Source organism: Panicum hallii, chromosome 2 (assembly GCF_002211085.1).
Source record: "Panicum hallii strain FIL2 chromosome 2, PHallii_v3.1, whole genome shotgun sequence".
Taxonomy (NCBI): Eukaryota; Viridiplantae; Streptophyta; class Magnoliopsida; order Poales; family Poaceae; genus Panicum; species Panicum hallii.
This window is the reverse complement of record NC_038043.1, coordinates 41343711-41363529: the sequence shown is the minus strand read 5'-3', so window position 1 is coordinate 41363529 and position 19819 is coordinate 41343711. Positions and strand designations below refer to the sequence as shown.

Here is a 19819-nt window from a genome sequence, read left to right as displayed (position 1 = left end):
ATGATCCATTGTTTCCGGATCCTAGGAGCACAAGGTACAGTTGTCTTAAAAAATGGAAAGGCATACAAGAGTTAACCAAAATTTTTGTCACGTAAGACCACCATAGGAAAGCAAAGATATTAGATTATCACCGTGGTTTTAACACTCGAGGAGCTATTTTTAACATGAGCCGTACTTTGTTTTTTTCTTTGCTATTTTATCAATTTATTGAATCGAGGAGCTTGGACTGTCGGACGATGATCCAACGGTCGATACATGATATTCTACTTGTAGCGTCTCTTTCTAAATTGGCCTCCGCCTTTTACCAACAGTTGTTCTTCATCTTGAGCTAACCATGCCACTAGCTTGATCTACTTCCATCGTAGTTGCTTGTCTACTCCTATTAGGTTTATAACATTCCTCCAACTGCGGCAATTAATTCATTAGGGCATGATTGTTTTCCCTCTCTGCCCAGTCTGGCTCGGACCATGGATGCAGGCTCCCGCCGGCCAGGCTAAGCAGATGCATGAGGCCTTTGTTTTTCCATCCAGCCAAGGTTGCGGGAGGTGGTGTTCGTTTGCCAAGATTATGCACAACATTTGAAAAACAGATGCAGGACTAATTTGTTTGGTTTAAATTTTACCTAACCTGTGTTGAAGTATAAGTAAGATGCTCATATTTTTTTTATTAGCTTAAGTTTTGGGGGTGATCAATCGGTGCATGCAACATAACATGGTATATATGTCTCCAGTTTGTGAGTTCTGCCGGGCATGGTTAAATAAACAGCCCTCCGTTCTAAGCCCGGCCGCGGTGGATCTCTTTCACCGGCAGCCTGCTCCTCCTAAAGCGCTGCACATCGCGTGGGAGCTGCTCTCTTTCAGGCGCCTGCAATGCAATGCAGGAGGAGGATTGAGAAATTATGGCTCAGCGCGCTGCCTTCCAGGAGTTTCTACCCTCTTCCTTCACGCGGTAAGCGACGGAGTGTTTGATGCATCGCCTAAACTTCAGCCCCACGTAACATCGAATATAAAACTAATTACACAGATGGAGGCTATTTCACGAGACAAATCTATTAAATCTAATTAGTTCATCATGGACTAATTAGGTTTAATAGATTGGTCTCGCAAATTATCCTCCATCTATGCAATTTATTTTATAATCAGTCTATGTTTAATACTCCTAATCGTGATGAGTAACCAAACATTCAACGAAACATGGGCTAAAGCTAAAGTTTAAACTTCAGATCCAAACAATTTCTAAAACTCTTTGCTAGAGGAACCTCCCATACACGTACAGTACTTCCTATATATGCACCAAGCCAGTGTCTTTTTTCAGCGGAATTTGCACCGAGCTTCTGTCGTTGCTGTCTTGCTTTTTTTAGACTTCATGTTGTTCTGTCATCCAGTCACCCTATATCCATTTGGATCAGGGTGTCTTCAGGCCTAACCGGATGTATCGATGTAACCATTGAATCTGCCCTGCAGTTTGGTTCCGTTGGAGACGACGTGCCCGTCGTCGTGCTGTCACGCGCGGCACTGTGGGCATGTGCCCCTGTCCTGCTGCATTGCCCGCCCGCCTATGGTTCGCCCGGAGTTGTCTCGCTCCGTCGCCGTCACAGATCGCACGCATGCCGCGCTGCTACAAAGGCTGTCACGGCAGCAGGCAAGCCGCCGTCTGGCGGTCTGCCTGCCACCGGCAGCGCGCGTCGTCGTCGTCACGGCCACACCCACACGGCGAGGGCGAGGCGAGCGGAAAGTGTACCAGGTGCACTGGCTTCACTTGTGCGGCTCGCCGTATTTCCGGGCCGGCCGAGCAGAACGCGTCACCGGGTGCACTGGCTTCGCTTGTCAGACCAGTAGGTGCGGGCATTGAAGCTCCTCTCCCGGCCGCTCGCACGGACCAGCTACTGCACGCGAGCCCGGTCGCCGCAGACCGCAGACATGTCTGTTGAGCACCATCAGCTCACGGCACGCAAGTCGGTCTCACCAGCTTCAATTCATGGCCGGCTGACCGGAGTACTAGAAGAGATAGAAGGGATACCATGATGCTGCCTGGTGACCTTTGCCTTGGGGCTCAGATCGGCACGGTGTGCAAGGCATGTTACCAGATCGGATCGAACTACTACTGCTCCTCCTGTTGCTGTATGTACACGGACCACATCCCCGCTGCACGGCGCAAAGCGGGGGCACGGGATTCGGCGCCAAGGAATATGAGCAAACACTATCATCACTCATCCGCTCTGCCGGGCCCGGTTTGCATCGCGGCGTACCCACATGCCCTTGCCCCGCGCCGCCCATCATCGACGACGTGCGAGCCCACGCCGCGCACGGAGAGGGGCCCAGATCACCAGACCAGACACACCGGGCCGCCAGTGCTAATGCGCGCGGGCCGTCCAGCAAGGCCGATCGAGCGAGGCCGCCGCCGGGGGGCGGGCGGCCGCGCGCCTCGCCGTCACCGCCCTCCATCTCGAACGCAGACCGCGCAGAACTAATGCCTCCGCGGACGCGCACGCAGTAGGCGACCGGACCAGCCGGCGTCGGCCCTCTCCCGTACGCCCGTCCGTCCGGTCACGAGTCGTCGTCCAGATCAGCATGTCGTCCTCGGCGTGGACTCCTCCGCGGTCGATCCATCCCAGGCTCGCGCGAATTTAATGGCATGGCCGCCGCGGCGCGCCAGCGGCCAGCGGCCACCGCCCGGTGCTGTAGCCGGCAGCGCCGTACGTAGGGGCGCTGGCGCGGCGCGGTCCGAACCACAGCGACGGCTACAGCGCCCGACAGCGTCTTGGACGTGCGACCAGCCGGGTAACAGCGCCCGCCGGCCGCCATTACCAAGGCCATACCCGGGGTCATCAAGACGTCGCGCACGGAAACCAAACAACCACTGCGTCGTTCCACGAAACCAAACAACCGGCCGCCATTACCAAGGCCATACCCGGGGTTGCGAAGACGACGGCATGGCACATCTATCCGATGCCACATTATTTATCCGTTGTCCGGGTACCCCGGCCGCTCCGCGGGGGTCTCGGTCCCGCGTAGAGATGGCAATGGCACGTGCCTACTGGGTACTGCTTATCTATATCCATATCCGTCAGAATAAAATAGATCCGCTAAGAAGCCCATACCCGCTGCCGGGTACGGATTATATCCCAAACCTGTATCCTCACGGGTGGCGGGTATCCGCGGACTGCCCGTGCCCAACAATCTGTTAAGTACTCAACCACTCAGATATATCAGCCAATAGACACATACATAAAACTGAGACAATAATACATGATAAACATCAATCATAAGACCGATAGAGTGTTTCATAAATCATAACACCATTGATCACATCAAACATCACAAGTTCACAGCTAGATTAATATCCGGTTACTGTGCACCATCCGTAGCGTGGCACCACTAATTTACTACATTAGACATCAAAATTCCAAAATAAAGTTATTGAACCATAATAAAATGAGTATATGATCTGCATACTTTATATTATGTCGGGTTTTAAAAACCCATAGGTTTGCGGGTTCGGGTGCTACGATCCCATACCCGTGCCCGCGTACCCGCTGGGTACAGATTATCACCCATTAAGAAACCCACGGGTATAGATATTAGCCCGTACCCGTATCCTAGTAGAGTAAAAACCTGCCGGGTTTCGGGTGTCGGGTACCTATTACCATCTCTAGTCGCTCGCGAAAGCGCGGTGCGCGCCACCAGGCCAAAGACCACCACCGCGTGATCGCCGTTGGCGCTCGCGGCGGCGCCGTTCGGTTAGGATAGGCACGTCGACGCGGCGGTCTTACCGCAGCAGCCGGCCCCCGGCCGTGCCGTCGTCGTCGGCAAGGGCCACCGCGATCAGCAGGTAGTCGCTGCATCGTGCGCGTGACGCGAACAGGTTGGCATCAGCGCATCAGTGCGATCATAGCCAGTAGCAGGCAGCAGTTCTGGGTGCGATCATGCATAACTCCGCGATCGAGACGACTCGTACGGTTCCACGAGCTTAATCTGAGATCCTGCCGGCAGGTCAAGTCTACATGATTAACGCAAAATTGATTGAGCTGGTGTGATCTGCTGCGGTCCTGGGAATAGGTTTCACAAAATTCTTGAACAAAATATGTTTGGAACAAGGCCGTTTTCGTTTGAACAGAGGTCCATCAGTTTTCGGCTTCCCGCGGGAACAGGGAAGCAAACATCATTAGCGTCCAACGATGTGGTGCTTGTCGGGTTGAGCCGTTGGGGGGTTAAAAGTCACCATGCGGCGGCCAGTGTGACAGAAAGTCGCTGGAGGATAGTAGGACCTACGACAACATGGCAGTGCTTTATTTTTAGTTGCTGTTTCTGTGATTAGATTTCTTGTTCAGTTGGGGAAATTAAATACTATCACTAAAGGGTCTCATCTGTGAGTGGCATTTCTGGTAGGGACAAGGCAAGCACACATTTTCCTCCAAACATAATGGACTGATTCTGCCTTCAATTGGGAACGATGGCATCTTGGTGATCGAGGCAAAGATGGGAGTGAGTATGTATGTATTCTTTTCCTGGACAAATATCAGCAAGGCAAAAACGTCCCGCGGACCTGCGCTGCCTCGTCGGCTCCGCGCCATCCCCGAGTCCCCGTCCTGCACGACCAGGCTGCCGAAGCGTAGAACCCGCGCCATCCCGTGGACTAGGCACGGCAGACAGCTTGTGGGCTCCCGGCCGCAGGGGAACGAGAAAATGAGGAACCCCCGCGCGCACGGCGCCGATCCACTGTGCCGACGGTCGAGGCCGCCCCGGGGTGGTGGCGCCCCGCGGTCGGACGGCACCCGCCGCCGCGCGCCAGACCGGATGTAGCGGCCGAGCTCACTTGAGAGCACCGGTCCCACGCGACGCCACGGCAGCGGATAGCGCATCCCATGGCCAACTCGACCAGAGTCCACTGGCACCGCCGAGCGTCCTCTCCCGTTGCACCGCGCGTTGCCCCTGTGTCCTGCAGGCAGCCTTCCGTCCCTATCGACAGCTCTGCCAGCACGTTGTCCTCGACTCCTCGGACAGACCTCACTGTCGTGGCCGATCTTGTATGCATTGCGTGGCTGCGGCCACCGGCCAGATCGAAGCATCATACTGTATCTCCGATCCTTCCCAGGTGGTTCCTTCATTCACACTGTCGCACGTTGGAGCTGCTGATCGATGCACCGCGCACACGTACCCGTCCGTCCGTGCGTGCCGCGCGCGTGTGCACGTACGCACAGCTCCTCACCTCCTCTATCACCTCGATCGTCCAGCTACGCTCTGCTGTGGTCGTCGATCGATCCGGTCCCGGCCTCGCGCAACCAATCGATCGAGCGGCAGATCGGAGCCCCGACCGAAATGGTCCCTCCGAGGCCAGTGGTCGTGCTCGCGCTTCCGTCCGATGTCCTAGCGCACCGGGGCGAAGGCGCTGGCTGGCAGCTGCTCGCAGTGGGAGAGGTGAGCCCCTTGGCGAAAGCCTTTCCTGCTTCTTCAGGCGGACGATGGCGATGTGTTTGACGCTACTCACCTTCTTGAAGGCGTTGCCGTGCTCCTTCTCCCGTAACTTTGGGATCTCCGGATGAAAATCCTGATCTGGTTCTTCCGGACCGACGCCAGCATCCCCCGATGCCGCACCCTGCTTGTAGGCGTCGTCTATGGAGATTTTTACAGAGTGCTAGCTGTGCACCCTTCTTATTGCGTGCCTATTCTTTCTCCTTACTCTTCATGGTGAGACCGGCACTAGCTGTTGGCTGCTGCCGTGGTTCGGCGAGTGCCATCCTTTGGCGTCTCTGTTTCGTCGGCGCTCTCCTTGCTAATGATGCCATTAAACCAAATATCAGGTGATGTTTCCACCGCTTCTGTTGTTCCCCTTCAAGGATTCCTCCCCTTGAATGACGTTGGATGGCGGTACGTGGAGCTCGGATGTGCCGTCGGATGTCGTCATAAGCTTACTCTTCATGGTGAGATTGTTGGCTGCTGCCATGGTTCGGCGAGTGCCACCCTCTCGCGCCTCTGCTTCGTCGGCGCTCTCCTTGTTAATGATACCATTAAACCAAATATCGGGTGATGTTTCCACCGCTTCTGTTGTTCCCCTTCAAGGATTCCTCCCCTTGAACGACGTTGGATGGCAGTACGTGGAGCTCGGATGTACTGTCGGATGTCGTCATCAGCTTCAAGGGAGATCGTCGTATCCTGGTGAGCTTTGTCTTGCGCATCCTTCACCACCCTTAGTCCTCTTTCCGCTGGGCGGCCCCTCGATGGAGAGCAGCAGCGGGGCGCGCATAGCAAAGAGGAGTGGTGTGGGGTGCAATGGACATGGCGCATTTGGCAAGTATGTTGCTCGGTGGTGGCGCTAATCAGGGATCGGTGGTCGTCTTTCTTCTTGTGTCATGGCTTATCTTTGATTTGTTTGTGAGTTGTATCTTGAAGTGTGTACTGGTTGTACCGTGGTGTCCTCTTCTCTCATCCCCACTTGTAACTCTAGGGTTGTGCCTAATCATGTATTGGCGTCTGATGCCCTCCATTCCCGGTTATGCCGGCATCAGCGTCGTACGTTGGAGCAGTAGCAGCTTCGTACGGCATCAGCGTCGTACGTTGGAGCAGTAGCAGCTTCGTACGTTGGAGCAGTAGGAGCACTCGAGCAGCTAGCGTCGTCCCACCACAAGGATCGAATCGGCCAAATCAAGCGTCGTGGACCGGCGCCCGACAATCTTGGACGCGTCACCAAACAGAGGTCGAATGCCGCCATTAACGTGGCCATACCCGGGCCATCAAGATGAGGTACGGTCGTAGCACGTGATAAACAAGCAACCCCCATTCCACAACAGAATCAAGCCATCACCGTTGCGACGACGAGCGCTGGCGACGGCGGCGAACGGCATGGCACACCCACCGGCCAATCCCAATGTTACATCCACAATTCACACACCACACGTTCTACGCTAGCTGCTGAACACACCACATGTACAGTTGGCACGACGCACCGGACAGCAAGTAACCAATCAGAAGCTGGGGCGCCGCAGCCTGAGCTCGCCGGCGTAGGGCGTGTCGACGGAGCCGACCCAGAGCGCGCCGCCGCGCTCGGCCACCTCGCTCACGGACACGAAGCTGAACCCCTCCAGCGCCTCCGTCACGTTGCCGTCGGGGGACACCCGCACGGCGACCGTGGGCGCCGCGCCCGCGCCCGCGGCGACGCCGGCGCTCTTGCTCAGCGCCACCCAGTACCCGCCGCGGCCGTCGGCGCGCACGTTGTCCGGGTACCCCGGCAGCTCCGCGAAGGTCTCGGACACGCCCGCCCGGGGACCGCGGACCCAGTGCCGCCGCAGCTCGCACAGCGCCGTGTGCGCCACCACCACGTGCTCGCCGTCGCCGCCCACCGCCACGCCGTTCGGGTACGAGAGGCCCGCGCGGAGCACCTCCACGCGGCGAGCGCGCCGGTTGTAGCGGAGCAGCCGGCCCGTCTCGTCGCCCAGGGCCACCACCAGCAGGTAGTCGCTGCAGCGCATTGCATGCATGTTGGTATCATTAAGAGTCCAGCTGAGATAGTGAGATATATAGTACTACGTACTACTACCGTAAGAACCGTATGCGGAACCCAAACAAAAATTCCAAATCAGTTTTAGAAACAAAAAATTCGGAAATCTTCTTGAAAATGACAAAATACTAAACAAACCGTTTTTGGGAGTAATTGTAAACTATTTTGGCTTTGAAACATACTGCCCGTTCAAATTTTACGGAATGTTCCTAAAAAGTATTTTGGTTTTCAATCTTCTTATTTCCTACCAGAAATGACCATTTTTTAGAATTAAGAGCCGTTGGTGACAAACTGACAGTATTTTACCAACTGATCAAGGCAACGGGTGTGTGTGTATATATATATATATGGAAATTCATTCTAAACGTACTTGTAGCCACTCCTACATGTATATCTCATGACGTAGGACGTACCTAATCATACTAGAACATCTACGATGGTATATATTGAATACTGTGATATACATGCAGGACGTGGCCATACTAATTTTTATATACTATTGCTAAGGTATAATTATAATAGTTTAAAAATAGGAGTGTTTTTGAATTTTTTATATTCTTTTGAAGTATTTTAGAATTATTATATGGACAATCTCAGAGTGATAAATAAGTATGCGGATATACGCATAATGGTATACTGATGGTGAGAGTAGCTACACGCGAGTGTAGATAAAACTTATTATATATATATATACACACACATGTGCGTGTTTTCTTTTCTTTAGACAAATATTAGCAGCTAACATCAGTCTTAACACAAAGATCGACGGTTTTCTTCGATTGAAAATCGAGTTAAAAACAAATCGTGCAGTATGCTCGTACCTCCTTTGGTACGTGGTGCTGCTGTCAGTAAAGTAGACGTCGCCGGTCCGCTGGTCAACGTCCAGCCCGTTGAGGAAGTTGAACGGCTCGCCGCCGGCCTCGGCCGCCACGACCTCCGCGAGCCCGCCGCGCGCCGGCACCCTGAGCAGCCCCAGGTACGCGTCGGCGACGTACAGCTCGCCGGAGCGCCGGTGGAACTGCAGCCCCAGCGGGCGCCCGCACACGCTCTCCGGCACCACCAGCTTCTTGTCCGGCCCGCATAGCGCCACGCTCCTACCACGTGTGCTCAGGTTAACATCGTGTCAAACCTGTGTGTTGTGTTGTTGAAGACGAAACGCTCTAGCTAGGCTCGCTCGCTTACTTGTGCTTGGAGTTGTAGGCGTACACGGTCCATCCCCGGAGACCGCCGTCCCACCGGAGGACGCGGCCGTCGGAGACGCCGGAGTAGGGCCCGCCGCCGTGTCCGTCGAAGGCGAGGCTCTCCGGTCCGGACACCGGCTCCGGCAGCGCCATCACGACGAGCCCAGGGTCCATGGACTTGGTCTCGAACGACACCGCCGCCGCCGCAGACAGCACCACGAGAGGCAGCAGGACAAGAAGGGCGAGGAAGGAATGCGATGACGAACGAGGGCCGGAAGCCATGGTCAAGCTCGGCGTGGCCTTCAGCTTCGTCTCTGCTATCTCTACGGCACGAACTGCCGACAGTACCCCCAGCTCGTGCTCGCACTAGTGCAGAAGCACTGCTAGTAACTTCAAATCATGGACAGTTTCAGCACTGCACGCGGTCAGCTCCTCGATCAGGCGTGCATTTTTATAGGCGTTCTCAAGGGGTGTGCACAGTGTTGTGCAGGCTGTACACAGGATACGGTTCGCAGCTGACGGTATTAAATGAGGCGGAGATAATTGAAGGCCGAGCCCTTCGTTTTCGATTTCTGCATTCCTGCCGCCCCGAACGCAGCTGAAGAAGTAAAGGCACCGTCCCGAGTTTCTTCCAAACTTGAGAGGGTAGGGCATCCAACAGCTCCACGTTGGATGATTTTTATAGTATTAATTATATCGTCGTACAGAACTTTTAGCTTATATGATATCGTAATAAATAAGAGAGAGTGTAAAAATAGGAAGAAACTGTATCTCATGCAAGATCCAGTGTCAACACGTAAATCAATACACTAGACACTACAAGTTATACATTGGTAGTGAGGTGGTGTCTTTATAATAAATGAAGAATAAATATAATAGGTGGAGAAAAAAGAGCGAGTTTAATACAATCCATACCGAGACATCATGGTTGTAGAGCGTAGTTTCTAAATATGGTGTCTTAATGATATGACAACATAAACACTACCTATAAATACTATAGGTTGGTATTGGCCTTAGCAGCATTTGATGACTATCATGTTCAATTTATCGACCTAGGTCATCCTCCAACCTCCAACTGATCCTGATCGATCAGCCTCATCATCTTTCGAGTCCCAGCTAAATCAACATTATCAGTTGAGCACAATGGCAGATGCAGGGGGCTCTCCTGTTCTTCTTCCTACTCCCGCCTCCCCTTCCCTGAGCTCAGGAGCTCAGGAGGGCTCTCCTGTTCTTCTTCCTACTCCCGCCTCCCCTTCCCTGAGCTCACGGGGGCTCTCCCGTTCTTCTTCCTTCTCCCACCTCTCCTTCCCTCCTTCTTCCTCCTCAAATTTGTAGGAGGGTCTTCCGGGGGCTCCATGGAATTCCTAGAGTACGAGGGGCTCGAGCCCCCCTCCCTCCGACCCACCGTTATATCCATCCCTAGCGACAGTGATGGGAATATACTCCGCTATAAAGAGGTTGAGGTAAGTGCATATCTATATAGTCCACTCATGCTTTAATTTTTTTGGGTACCTTCTTCATTAAATACTTCTTTGATAGCCGTCTAAAAGTCATTACTAATCCTTGGTACTACTCTCTCTATTTTTATTGGAAAAATTCCCTGGAAGGCCCTCAAGCAAATGACGCTTCCTTCTATTGCCCTGGAAAACTGAGACGCGCTTCTGTAGCCTCCTTTTTATTTTCGTTCCCTTCCACGGCCCTCCCGTTACATCTGCAGTTAAGTCCCAATTAAGTGGCTGTGAAAAGACCATAGTACCCCCGGGCGAAATCCCCTGCAAGGCCCTCAAACAAATCACGCTTCCTTCTATGGCCCTGCAAAACTGCAACTTCCTTGTTTGACCCTGATGAGCTCACAATGTTTCCTACATTTGAAACACAAGAAGAAAAATGGCACATAAAATGAGCAGCCTACTTCCAGATATCATGAAATGGCAACAAAGAAACTTGTGATAAATATTTCTTTGTTTATTAGCTCTAAGATTCCAAACAAGCCCGCAGCCCGCCGCCCGGCGCCTGCAGCACGCCGCTCGCCGCCCGCCGCGCGCCCGCCGCCCGCAGCCCTCCGCTCGGCGCCCGCCGCCCGCCGCCCGCCGCGCGCCCGCCCGCAGCCCGGCTCCCAGCGCCCAACGCCCGCCGCGCGCCGCGCGCCGCACGCCGCTCACGGGATGGATGGGGAAGATGGGGTCGGGGGCGTGTGTGGGAGTGCCAGGGGCAGTTTAGACCAAGATATTTTTCTTCTCACCTCAAATCTTAAACCCTAACAGAATGGGCTAACGGATCTAACGGGAGGGTTATAGAAGGGAATGAAAATAAAAAGGAGGCCACAGAAGGGCGTCTCAGTTTTCCAGGACCATAGAAGGAAGCGTCATTTGCTTGAGGGCCTTCCAGGGAATTTTTTCATTTTTATTTACATATCGTATTAGATTTGTCCAAGTCAAATTTGACCACCTTGATCAAATTTGTAGAGAAAAATGATAATATTTACAATTCTAAATTATTTCATTGAATCCACCGTGAAATAGATTTATAGAAATTTATGAATTTGGTCAAAGTCAGTTAAATTTTACTTAGATAAACCTAATACGATATGTAAATAAAAACTAGGGGTGCAAAGTGGTGACTCTTAGGTGCACCTCCAACCTTTTTTATTCAAATATTTGTGCTAATTTTCTAAAATTGGATCTCATTTTGGAGAAATAGTATAAATATTTGAACTAAAGAGAATTGGAGATGCACTAAAGATCACTAATTTACATCCCTAATAAAAACGAAGGAGGTACATAAGAGTGACAATAAAAATATAAAGGTGTGATTTTCAACCTTTGGATATAAAACCAGACACACCACAACCTCCACCGGATAAAACAACAATCCCCGCCCCCCCCCACACACCCCCCAAAACTTTGTGTTTATCTCACGTGGTGTGCCCGTGAAGTGGTTTAACGTGTATAGTGGCCGGTTTCACAGTTAAACTCTGTAAATAGAACTTTCATGCTGGTGGGAAGTTGAAATATCCAATTCACCCTTAAAAACTGTATTATCCCTTTTCTTTTGAAATATAAGATATATGCAAACACTCACTTATACGCACTCATACTTATCCCTATGAGTACATTATGCAATTGTGAGCATAGTATAGATGCAAATGCTCACATACACACATGGACACTCGTCCCTACAAATATATACACACAACTTTATCTTTAAAAGCACGTTGGAAAGATTGAGCCTGCAAATCTTAAGATTGAAGAAGCTACCACAACCATTAACAACTAGATGGTACGTCGTTTGGTATGTCGTTTACCATCGAAATAATAGTACCAATTGAATCGAGCTGAGAACGAATGAGTAAGTACTTCACCTAAAAATTGTATTATCTCTGCATAGAAAACTTGTATTATCTCTAAAAGTACTTCTGCGGTTACGTTTTCCTTGATCTCCACATCGCTGAATCATTTGAGCCCATTATTTTCATGGCATTCCCTCGATCCATTCCCTAAAACCCAAAAACAAAAAGAAAAAAACTCGCAGGCCGAGACACCCAAAAGCCCAGCCCAAATACCTCCCCCCCAAGAATAATCCCACCCTGTCTTCGTCAACACCTCGCCGCCGCCGCCAGACGTCGACGAGACGACGACGACGACTAGCGACGAGGTACCCCTAGCTGGCTCGCTCCCCACCAGTGCTTCCCGATCTCATCGCGTGTGTTGGCATTCCGTTGTCTATTTGTCTCAGTGGGTGGGTCTCGACGGACGCGAGCGCTAATCTTGGACCTAATTTGTTCTTGCGGGAGCGGGTTGCCCGCCTCTAGGGAACGGGTTGGCTGATTAGGGTTCTTCCTGGATTGGCTGAGTTTCACCTGACCTTTGCACATATTAGGTTCTGTTAAAGCTAGCGCTTTAGTTTCTTTCTTGCTGCTCTCCGTTAATTGGTGAGCTGGAGGGCATGAGAGATGATTGTATTTTATTTAGTGCTGTAATTGTCAATTGATTGTAATAATGATTAAATGAGGGAGATGTTGTGTGATCAGGTGTGGTGAATCCTTGGAGAAATCGTTCGCCATGTCGACGGCGCTCAAGGCCTTCCTCAACAGCCCCGTCGGCCCCAAGACCACCCACTTCTGGGGCCCCGTCGCAAACTGGGGTTTCGTCCTTGCGGTATGCCACAGTCGTATCCCACCGTGTGTCTTTATTTCAATCCTGTCATACTTTGAACATGCTGTGTTTGTGGATTGTAGCTGCAATTCTGGTGTAACATCATGTAATTTCTCAGTGTGCATCAGAATATTGCTTTAGTGTTGCGGTAGATAATCCAAACTAAGGTTTTATCCACTTCATGAAATTTAATGATAAATGTCGATAGTTTCTTGTTTGGTAGTCAGGTGTCGTTGCGATAGCCTGAAACTGCTGATTTTGATACCCTCTGCCTTCCTCTGCCTTCTATAACATGTGGCTTTGATATGACTGTTTAGATCCGCCTTGATAATTTTATTTGTATGAGAAGACGATATTGCTGTTAGCTACTTGAGAGTTGGATTTCAAACAGTTCTGCCACTTCTTAAGGAGAAGACGATATTGCTGTTAGCTACTTGAGAGTTGGATTTCAAACAGTTCTGCCACTTCTTAAGCAACAATGTCTTCTCAACAGAAAATTTTTGTCTGATCACAAGATGCACAAGGCTGAATATATTAGGTCTCTGCTAAACTGGTACCTGGATTGAATCAGTGAGGCACGAGATCCTCCTTTTAACTAGAGCAATATCTGACTGAAAGACATAATTCTTGATAATTGTTTAATTTGTTTCTGATATTGTTCCATGGTTGCTGCCTGCTGGGAACAAAATGGATACAGTCCTTATAATTGGAGAACATATTATAGTGAAATGACGTGTTCCACGGCAAAAACATCTGGTACTTACTCCAGTGGGTACTATACTTAATTGCTTCTATGCACTAGTGGCATACTTCTCTAGGGAAGTTCACCTTATTGGGCTTCTCACTTATATACTGTTACTAAGGACCTTTTCAGTCATTGGTAATCATTTTGCACCAATGGTGTTAGAATCATCATTCTGAACTGCACAATGGCTTGTCAGTTATCTGTGTAGCATTCAGATACCACTTTGTAGATATGACACGAGCAGTCTAGGGACCGTGGTACCGTGCCCATTCTAGATGGAGCATAATTACATGGACATGGACAAGATCGATCATTTGTCAGAATGCTCTTGAGAGTTTTCTTTTCTCTATAAAACACAGTGTCTGCCTGCCTGTTTGCATCCTTTTAGACACAAGTAGTAACTGTATGCGCACAATGAATGTGGGGGCCAAACAGATGCTTTAGCTTTCATTTTGCCTGGCGATGATCTGTGAATCCTCTAACCCTCCAAGGACACTACTTGGTGAAGTATATAAGTTTATCAAGAAAGTGGACATATGCTCATTTTATTAGAAAAAGTTTCCACGGTGTGGTTTGAAGGAAGTGCACAAATACATAGTTCAAATACTTATGTGGCAGAAATAAAATGCTGTTTGGAGTTTTCTTACTTAATACGAGAAAGAAATATTGAACACATCTTGGACACACTGTCGTTGCTTAATCTTTTGTCTTTTAGGCCTAACCAGTAACTGTGTACATTTTTTTTTAGATTAAAGTAACTGTGTACATAGTGCATATGGGGCAAAAAAAATTTCCTTATGTTGTATTTCCAGAAGGAAAACAACGAGGGAGCACTTTAGTTGAAGCTATGGAAATTTTCGTTACATGAAAGTACTCAGTACTAGATAAATTTGCTTGGAATAATTTTATAGTAGAGAGCTGACAGTGTCTTGCATATCGGCATGTCATTGAATCATACCCATGCCTAATTTGTTCTGGCATTCGCAATCCTCAAAGTTTCTTGTCATACCAAGTTCTGTACCAATGTTTATCTTCAATACCCTGCCTGAGTTCAATGCAGCTTTACCTGTGTTTTTTTTAACACACACATCATCCAGTGCTCTGATAAGCTATATTTGTTGCAGGGTTTGCTTGATATGAACAAACCTCCTGAAATGATATCTGGCAATATGACAGCAGGTAAATGAAATAAAAATACTTGAAACATTTTAACTGCAGCAATCATCTGTCTATTCGATGGATACTGATCAAACCGTTCCATTTGGTGCAGCCATGTGCGTGTATTCAGGACTGTTTATGAGGTTCGCATGGATGGTGCAGCCGCGGAACTACTTGCTTCTGGCATGCCATGCATCCAATGAGTCAGTCCAGCTCTACCAGCTCTCTCGGTGGGCTAGGACCCAGGGGTAAGCTTACTGCAGCGCTGAATTCATTTTTCTTCTTCAGCCATCCGCGTCGCAATATCATGTTTGCTGAACTTGCCTATATAATGAGGGATCCTTATGTTCCTTGGGCCATACTGGCCGAATAACTTTATGCAACTCAGATGGCAAAGCTGAAGTTAACGCAAAAGCGCCACTTTCCATATGACAGGTATCTGGAGAAGAAAGAACCAGAGGCTCAGCAGTAAAAGAAGTGTATAAACCTGCATTTACCTTCCCACCCAATAAGAGTGATCTGCAGCTGCAGTTTCGGATGCTGAATCTGGTAGACAAATCCCAGAAAACAAATTCTATGCCATACATGTAGTCTTACAAGTGCCTTTCCCCCCATTCTATGGCGCTCCTATCTCAGCATCAAGTTTCTGAAGATTGCGTTCATGTCTCGTTTTTATTTCTGATTTGATGGCTTAAATACAATCACATGTTTGGAAAATGATGACCCCATCCCCTGTTTGCTGGAAACACATACATGTGGTCTGCCCCCAGGCACTCCATAGCCTCCACATGTGATAGTTTTCTGAAAGACAGTTCGTCATCCTGTTTGCTGGGTGCAGCCTACATCTGGTTGACACCTTGCCATATTTATAATCTCGCATTTCTGGAAAGAAAAGTCACGATGCCAGGCCTCCATTTTGCCCCCAAATTCTGGTGGTGGAGATGGGGCGAACCAAAAGGTCCGTGATGGACGCGGCGCGAGGCTGTGTGTGAATTTCTCGATCTGGCGGCGCCCTGTCCGTCTCGGGCCTGTGCGGCCATTCACCGCCTCCACCGTTCCCCACGAAAGGGACCGGACCGGACCCAGAAAGGGACGGCCGGCGGGGCGGAGGCGCAATTGGTTAGTTGCCAGGCGAACCGATTCGCGCATGGTGCCCCAGCCAAGTTGCGCGCCGCTGCCGTGCGGCGTTGCTTCGGGTGTCGGCGTTTGGTGGTGGTGGTGGGCTTGGGCTAGCTGGAGATGGAGGATGGATCCTGCGCGCCTTCCCACCCCACATGGACGTCGTTGTCGCTTGCAAAGTTGCAGCAGCAGCCACTGGGAGTTGGGAGGTGACAGTTGGGAGGGACGCCGGCGTGTTTTCCTCTGGCCCCAGCTGTTGCTCATCGTACCTGTCAACGTACTAGCTCTCGCGCCGGCGTGCTCGGCTGCTAAGCTGACTTTGTTTTTGGCTTCTGTCTTGGCGTGGAACTCTCTCTGGAAAGGGAGCAACTAATGGGCGTTCCAAATGTTTATTCAGACCGAAACACGCTCGAATTTGATATGCCTGCCTGTAGCCTCCCAATCTTACCCTACGTATTACTTCAACACTTGCCCTATGATTGAGCATCGTCAAAGTTTGAGAAGATTATGGTAGCACGATAATCTGAACGAAAACGATTGCATTTCCTATCTTAAAAATAGTTGCTTGATTCCATATAGCATTTCCCCAGTTGAAAAAGGTATAAGTTTTGTGAAATAATGATGGGAATTTTTAAGAGCATCAGAGTCTTTTTAAAATTTACTTTATAAATCATCATTTCATTTAGAGAGTTATTTGAGTAAAAATTATTTTCTATATATTTGTACTCTCTAACAGTTTTTAGCAATTCTCGCTTTTCATCTTTGCTTAGCGAGAAATTCAGAATAGAGGAGATCTATATTTAAGATATTTGGAGTATAATTTTTTACCAAAATTTCTAGACCTAATAATATAAAAAATCTTTTAGAGACGCTCCCTTCAAAAAATAACTGTCGTATAGGCCGGAGAGCAACACGGCGACGGTTGGTGACAGCACGCCGAAATATACGGGAATATATCCCCGGTCCCTCCCTACGAGGAAAGACACGGCACGGGCCCCGCCCCCATCATCGTCCCCGGTCAACCGCCCCGGCAGAGCACGTCGGCATCGCCGCCCCGGATCGCGACGCTGCCCTCCCTCCTCCCTACGGCGACGACAGCGGCGCACGGGGCCCGCCCCGACCCCCTCCCGCGGCCGCGGCCGCTCAAGCGCGCGCGTCCCCAGCCCATCCCGTCCGCCCGCCCCGCATCCGACGGACCCGCCCGCCCCGCCGACGCCTCGCGATTCGTGTCGCCTGCGCGTGCCGCCCTACTCCTGTCCTTCCCCACCGCGTCGACACGGCGATGCCCCCGCGGCCCCGCGTCAGTGTCACCCACCCCCGCCCGCCTATCGTCTCCCCGTTTCTTGTTCTCTCCCCCACCCGAGACCCGACCCGACCCGACCCCGCCCGAAACAAAAACAAGAGCCGACGAACGCGACCGAGGAAGCGGAAACGGGAGGGAGGGAAAAGGGCGAAGTCGCCGCCCGCCGCCGTCGCCACCACTTCATCGGTGAGGCCGATGCGCCGACCGCCGCTCGGCCGGCATCGTATTCCGCCGCGTTAATCTCCGCCCTCGCCGAGGCCCGAGTCGGGGTCCGCTTCGGTTTGGCCGGCCGGTAGGTTGGTTGGTTCTCTTCTTTTCTTTTGTTTACAAGGACTGGACACCGAGTCGCCTTCTCCTACCATGTGCTGGTGGTGAGTTCGTTGGGGGTCCGTGTGGAGCCGCTCTTGATTTCGCTGGTCCTGGCAGGTCCTCGGGGGATTCCAGAGGCGGAGGGAGGAGTCCTTGTCTCCTTGAGGCTGCATTGGAGCAGGCGGTTGCATCTAGCGGCGCGGATTCAGCGGTTCGATTCGTCTGATCCCCCGCTTTGTTGCGCTGAAGCCTGAAATTGTGCGGTTGTTTCTTGGACTCAAGAACTAACTGCAGGGCCGACCCTGCCTGCGCTGTGGCTGTGGACCTCGGGGCTGTATGATAGGTACATGATGCTTTTGATTGCTTAATTCCCTATACAGATTGCAACTGCATATGAAAAATCAAAATTTTGTTTTGTTATGCTGAAGTGCTGCTATTATTTCGTGGGTGCCTGAACCAGGAGCGTTGGCGCTAGCTTGATTGGCCGGGGATTTTCGGGGGCTTCTCTCAGCCTAGCCTGGAATTGATGGAGCAGAAGAAACCAAGGGCAGCGGAGGAGCCTGCCCGGTTGATGTGCGACGATGCGCTCACGGAGGTCTTCTGCAGACTGCCTGCCCGTGCGCTCGCCGCTTGCAGGCTGGTGTGCAAGTCCTGGATGACGGTGCTCACGGATCCGCACTTCATCCACGAGCACCTTAGCCGCGGCCAGCAGAAGTTGCTGCTCTTTGCGAATGACCGGATGAGCGATAGGTCACTTGCCACGGTGCTCGCGGATGACAACAAGTCCATGTACCAGCTGTCGAGGCCCGCGGCATCTCGGAGCGTGTTTGTGCACAATTCATGCAATGGGCTGCTGTGCCTGGGTGACAGTACAGGAGCCGTGGAGGTGCTGAACCCGACGACCGCCGAATCTCTAATGTTGCCAATGCCAATGTACACAGCAGGGAGCAGCCAGTTCTCATCCTGTAATTGGCACTGCTTGGGGTTTTGTCCGAAGAAGAGGGAGCACAAGGTTGTGCATTTCTATCCAGGAGCACATATTGATTCGTTCAAGGTGTGCTGTGAGATATACACACTTGGAGCTGGTGTCTGGAGACAAGTTGGGAGCTTCCGTGGTGCTCCGACAGATAGAGGGGTGCATGTGAATGGAACAGTGTACTACCTGACAAAGTTCCGCTACATTTCTTCATCTCGTATCAATTGCTTGAATCTTGAGAGTGAAAAATTTGATGTGATGATGCTTCCTCCACGCAAGTCTTATGGAGGGCATTGTTCTTTGACGGAGCTTGAAGGAAGGCTATGCTTGTTAGTTGTGGATGGTGTACTTGAAGGTCCGCCTCGCACGATGGACATATTGATGCTCAATAGCGACGATAAGCAGAGCTGGACTCCCAGATACCACTTCTCTTTGCCTTGGTTGATGCCTTCCTGTTATTTTACTCCGAAACACACACTCTTCCATGACGGGAAAATTTGGGTGCAATTGTTGGCTAGGAACCTCTATTGTTTCGATCCAAGTTCAAATTCTGAAGAATTGACAATAGCATGGCCAGAGCTTGACTTTCCGTTTAGCACACATACTTTCATCGAGAGCATAGTTCCTTTGCGTAAAGACTACTTCATCAAGGATATACAGTGACAGTGGTGTTCTGCCCCTTGTTTTCCAAGGTGGTTTTCAGTTTACAGCATTACAGTGTCATAGTTGTTCCTTTTTTTTTCTTTTATGAACCAAGCTGTTAGTCAGCTTAAGGTGATGTGCTACTCTGGATTCTAATTAGTGATGATAGATGCAATCTCTAAACATTTCTGAGCACTCATGCTCTTCTTCTGGCTTCTAGTTGATCTGCTCATTCCTTTTTGTGCTGAGAAGTGGATAAGAGAGAAGAGCCCTCCATCAGTTCTTATTTTACTCAATATGATGATGAAGATGAAAATTGTTTAGGCATTTTCCTTGGTTTGCCTATTTTTGGGCCTCTGTATGGTACTTTTAATTGTAGAGCTACCTGTGCAGTGGACATTCCTGGTTTCTTGAAGCTTTATATGCGTCTCCGACTGCAGATTTCTCATGATTGCTTACAAACAGAAATTTCTTAAAATAGGAAGGGATTATTTTCGTAAGAAACTGAATAGTTTTTTTCTGAAAAAAAGAGAGAATATAACCTGTGAATTTGGTGGGAAATGAGTTTATTTATTCACCAATAAAAGTTCTTCTGCTATTCACTAATGTTAATTCTGGATTTCTAGTAAACAGTTTCGAGTCATTTGCTCAGTTGTGGGTATGCAGCAGAAGTTTCTGCTTTCCGAATGCAATCTGGACGTGTAAGGATGGCCTGGAAGAACATTTCCTGATGCCCAA

The 19819-nt window shown here is 50.4% G+C and overlaps 3 protein-coding genes across 6 annotated transcripts; 2 read left to right on the top strand and 1 right to left on the bottom strand.

The window, feature by feature from the left end:
• Positions 1-6730: 6730 nt before the first annotated feature.
• On the bottom strand, positions 6731-9085 carry LOC112882575 (protein STRICTOSIDINE SYNTHASE-LIKE 10-like). The gene is made up of 3 exons (XM_025947655.1): positions 8677-9085; positions 8316-8588; positions 6731-7454 (listed from the first exon to the last, which is right to left on the bottom strand). Exons 1-3 carry the CDS (start codon positions 8955-8957, stop codon positions 6962-6964), a joined length of 1047 nt encoding a protein of 348 aa, XP_025803440.1. The 5' UTR covers positions 8958-9085; the 3' UTR covers positions 6731-6961.
• A 3112-nt stretch (positions 9086-12197) lies between these two features.
• On the top strand, positions 12198-15539 carry LOC112883382 (mitochondrial pyruvate carrier 1-like). 2 transcript variants are annotated; one of them, XM_025948678.1, is made up of 5 exons: positions 12198-12329; positions 12706-12832; positions 14699-14753; positions 14845-14980; positions 15168-15539. In XM_025948678.1, the coding sequence occupies exons 2-5, from the start codon at positions 12737-12739 to the stop codon at positions 15202-15204; spliced, it is 324 nt and encodes a 107-aa protein (XP_025804463.1). In that variant the 5' UTR covers positions 12198-12329; positions 12706-12736; the 3' UTR covers positions 15205-15539. The 2 variants fall into 2 exon arrangements, with proteins under 2 accessions (XP_025804463.1, XP_025804462.1); XM_025948677.1 differs by having other exon boundaries at positions 12300-12606.
• Positions 15540-17230: 1691 nt separating this feature from the next.
• LOC112883621 (putative F-box protein At2g02030) lies at positions 17231-19490 on the top strand. Of its 3 annotated transcripts, none has more exons than XM_025948958.1 (3): positions 17231-17446; positions 17581-17806; positions 17924-19490. In XM_025948958.1, the coding sequence occupies exon 3, from the start codon at positions 17990-17992 to the stop codon at positions 19100-19102; it is 1113 nt and encodes a 370-aa protein (XP_025804743.1). In that variant the 5' UTR covers positions 17231-17446; positions 17581-17806; positions 17924-17989; the 3' UTR covers positions 19103-19490. The 3 variants fall into 3 exon arrangements, with proteins under 3 accessions (XP_025804743.1, XP_025804745.1, XP_025804744.1); XM_025948960.1 differs by having other exon boundaries at positions 17231-17450; XM_025948959.1 differs by lacking the exon at positions 17231-17446 and having other exon boundaries at positions 17474-17806.
• The last annotated feature ends 329 nt before the right edge of the window (positions 19491-19819 follow it).

Excerpts from the sequence above, each read along its gene's own strand:
- LOC112882575 (XM_025947655.1), bottom strand. The coding sequence starts at position 8,957 with ATGGCTTCCGGCCCTCGTTCGTCATCGCATTCCTTCCTCGCCCTTCTT. Across the intron at positions 8,589-8,676 it reads GCCTACAACTCCAAGCACAA|GAGCGTGGCGCTATGCGGGC; the intron begins GTAAGCGAGCGA and ends CACACGTGGTAG. Across the intron at positions 7,455-8,315 it reads AGCACCACGTACCAAAGGAG|CGACTACCTGCTGGTGGTGG; the intron begins GTACGAGCATAC and ends AATGCGCTGCAG.
- LOC112883382 (XM_025948678.1), top strand. The coding sequence starts at position 12,737 with ATGTCGACGGCGCTCAAGGCCTTCCTCAACAGCCCCGTCGGCCCCAAG. Across the intron at positions 14,754-14,844 it reads ATCTGGCAATATGACAGCAG|CCATGTGCGTGTATTCAGGA; the intron begins GTAAATGAAATA and ends CATTTGGTGCAG. Across the intron at positions 14,981-15,167 it reads CGGTGGGCTAGGACCCAGGG|GTATCTGGAGAAGAAAGAAC; the intron begins GTAAGCTTACTG and ends TCCATATGACAG.
- LOC112883621 (XM_025948958.1), top strand. The coding sequence starts at position 17,990 with ATGGAGCAGAAGAAACCAAGGGCAGCGGAGGAGCCTGCCCGGTTGATG.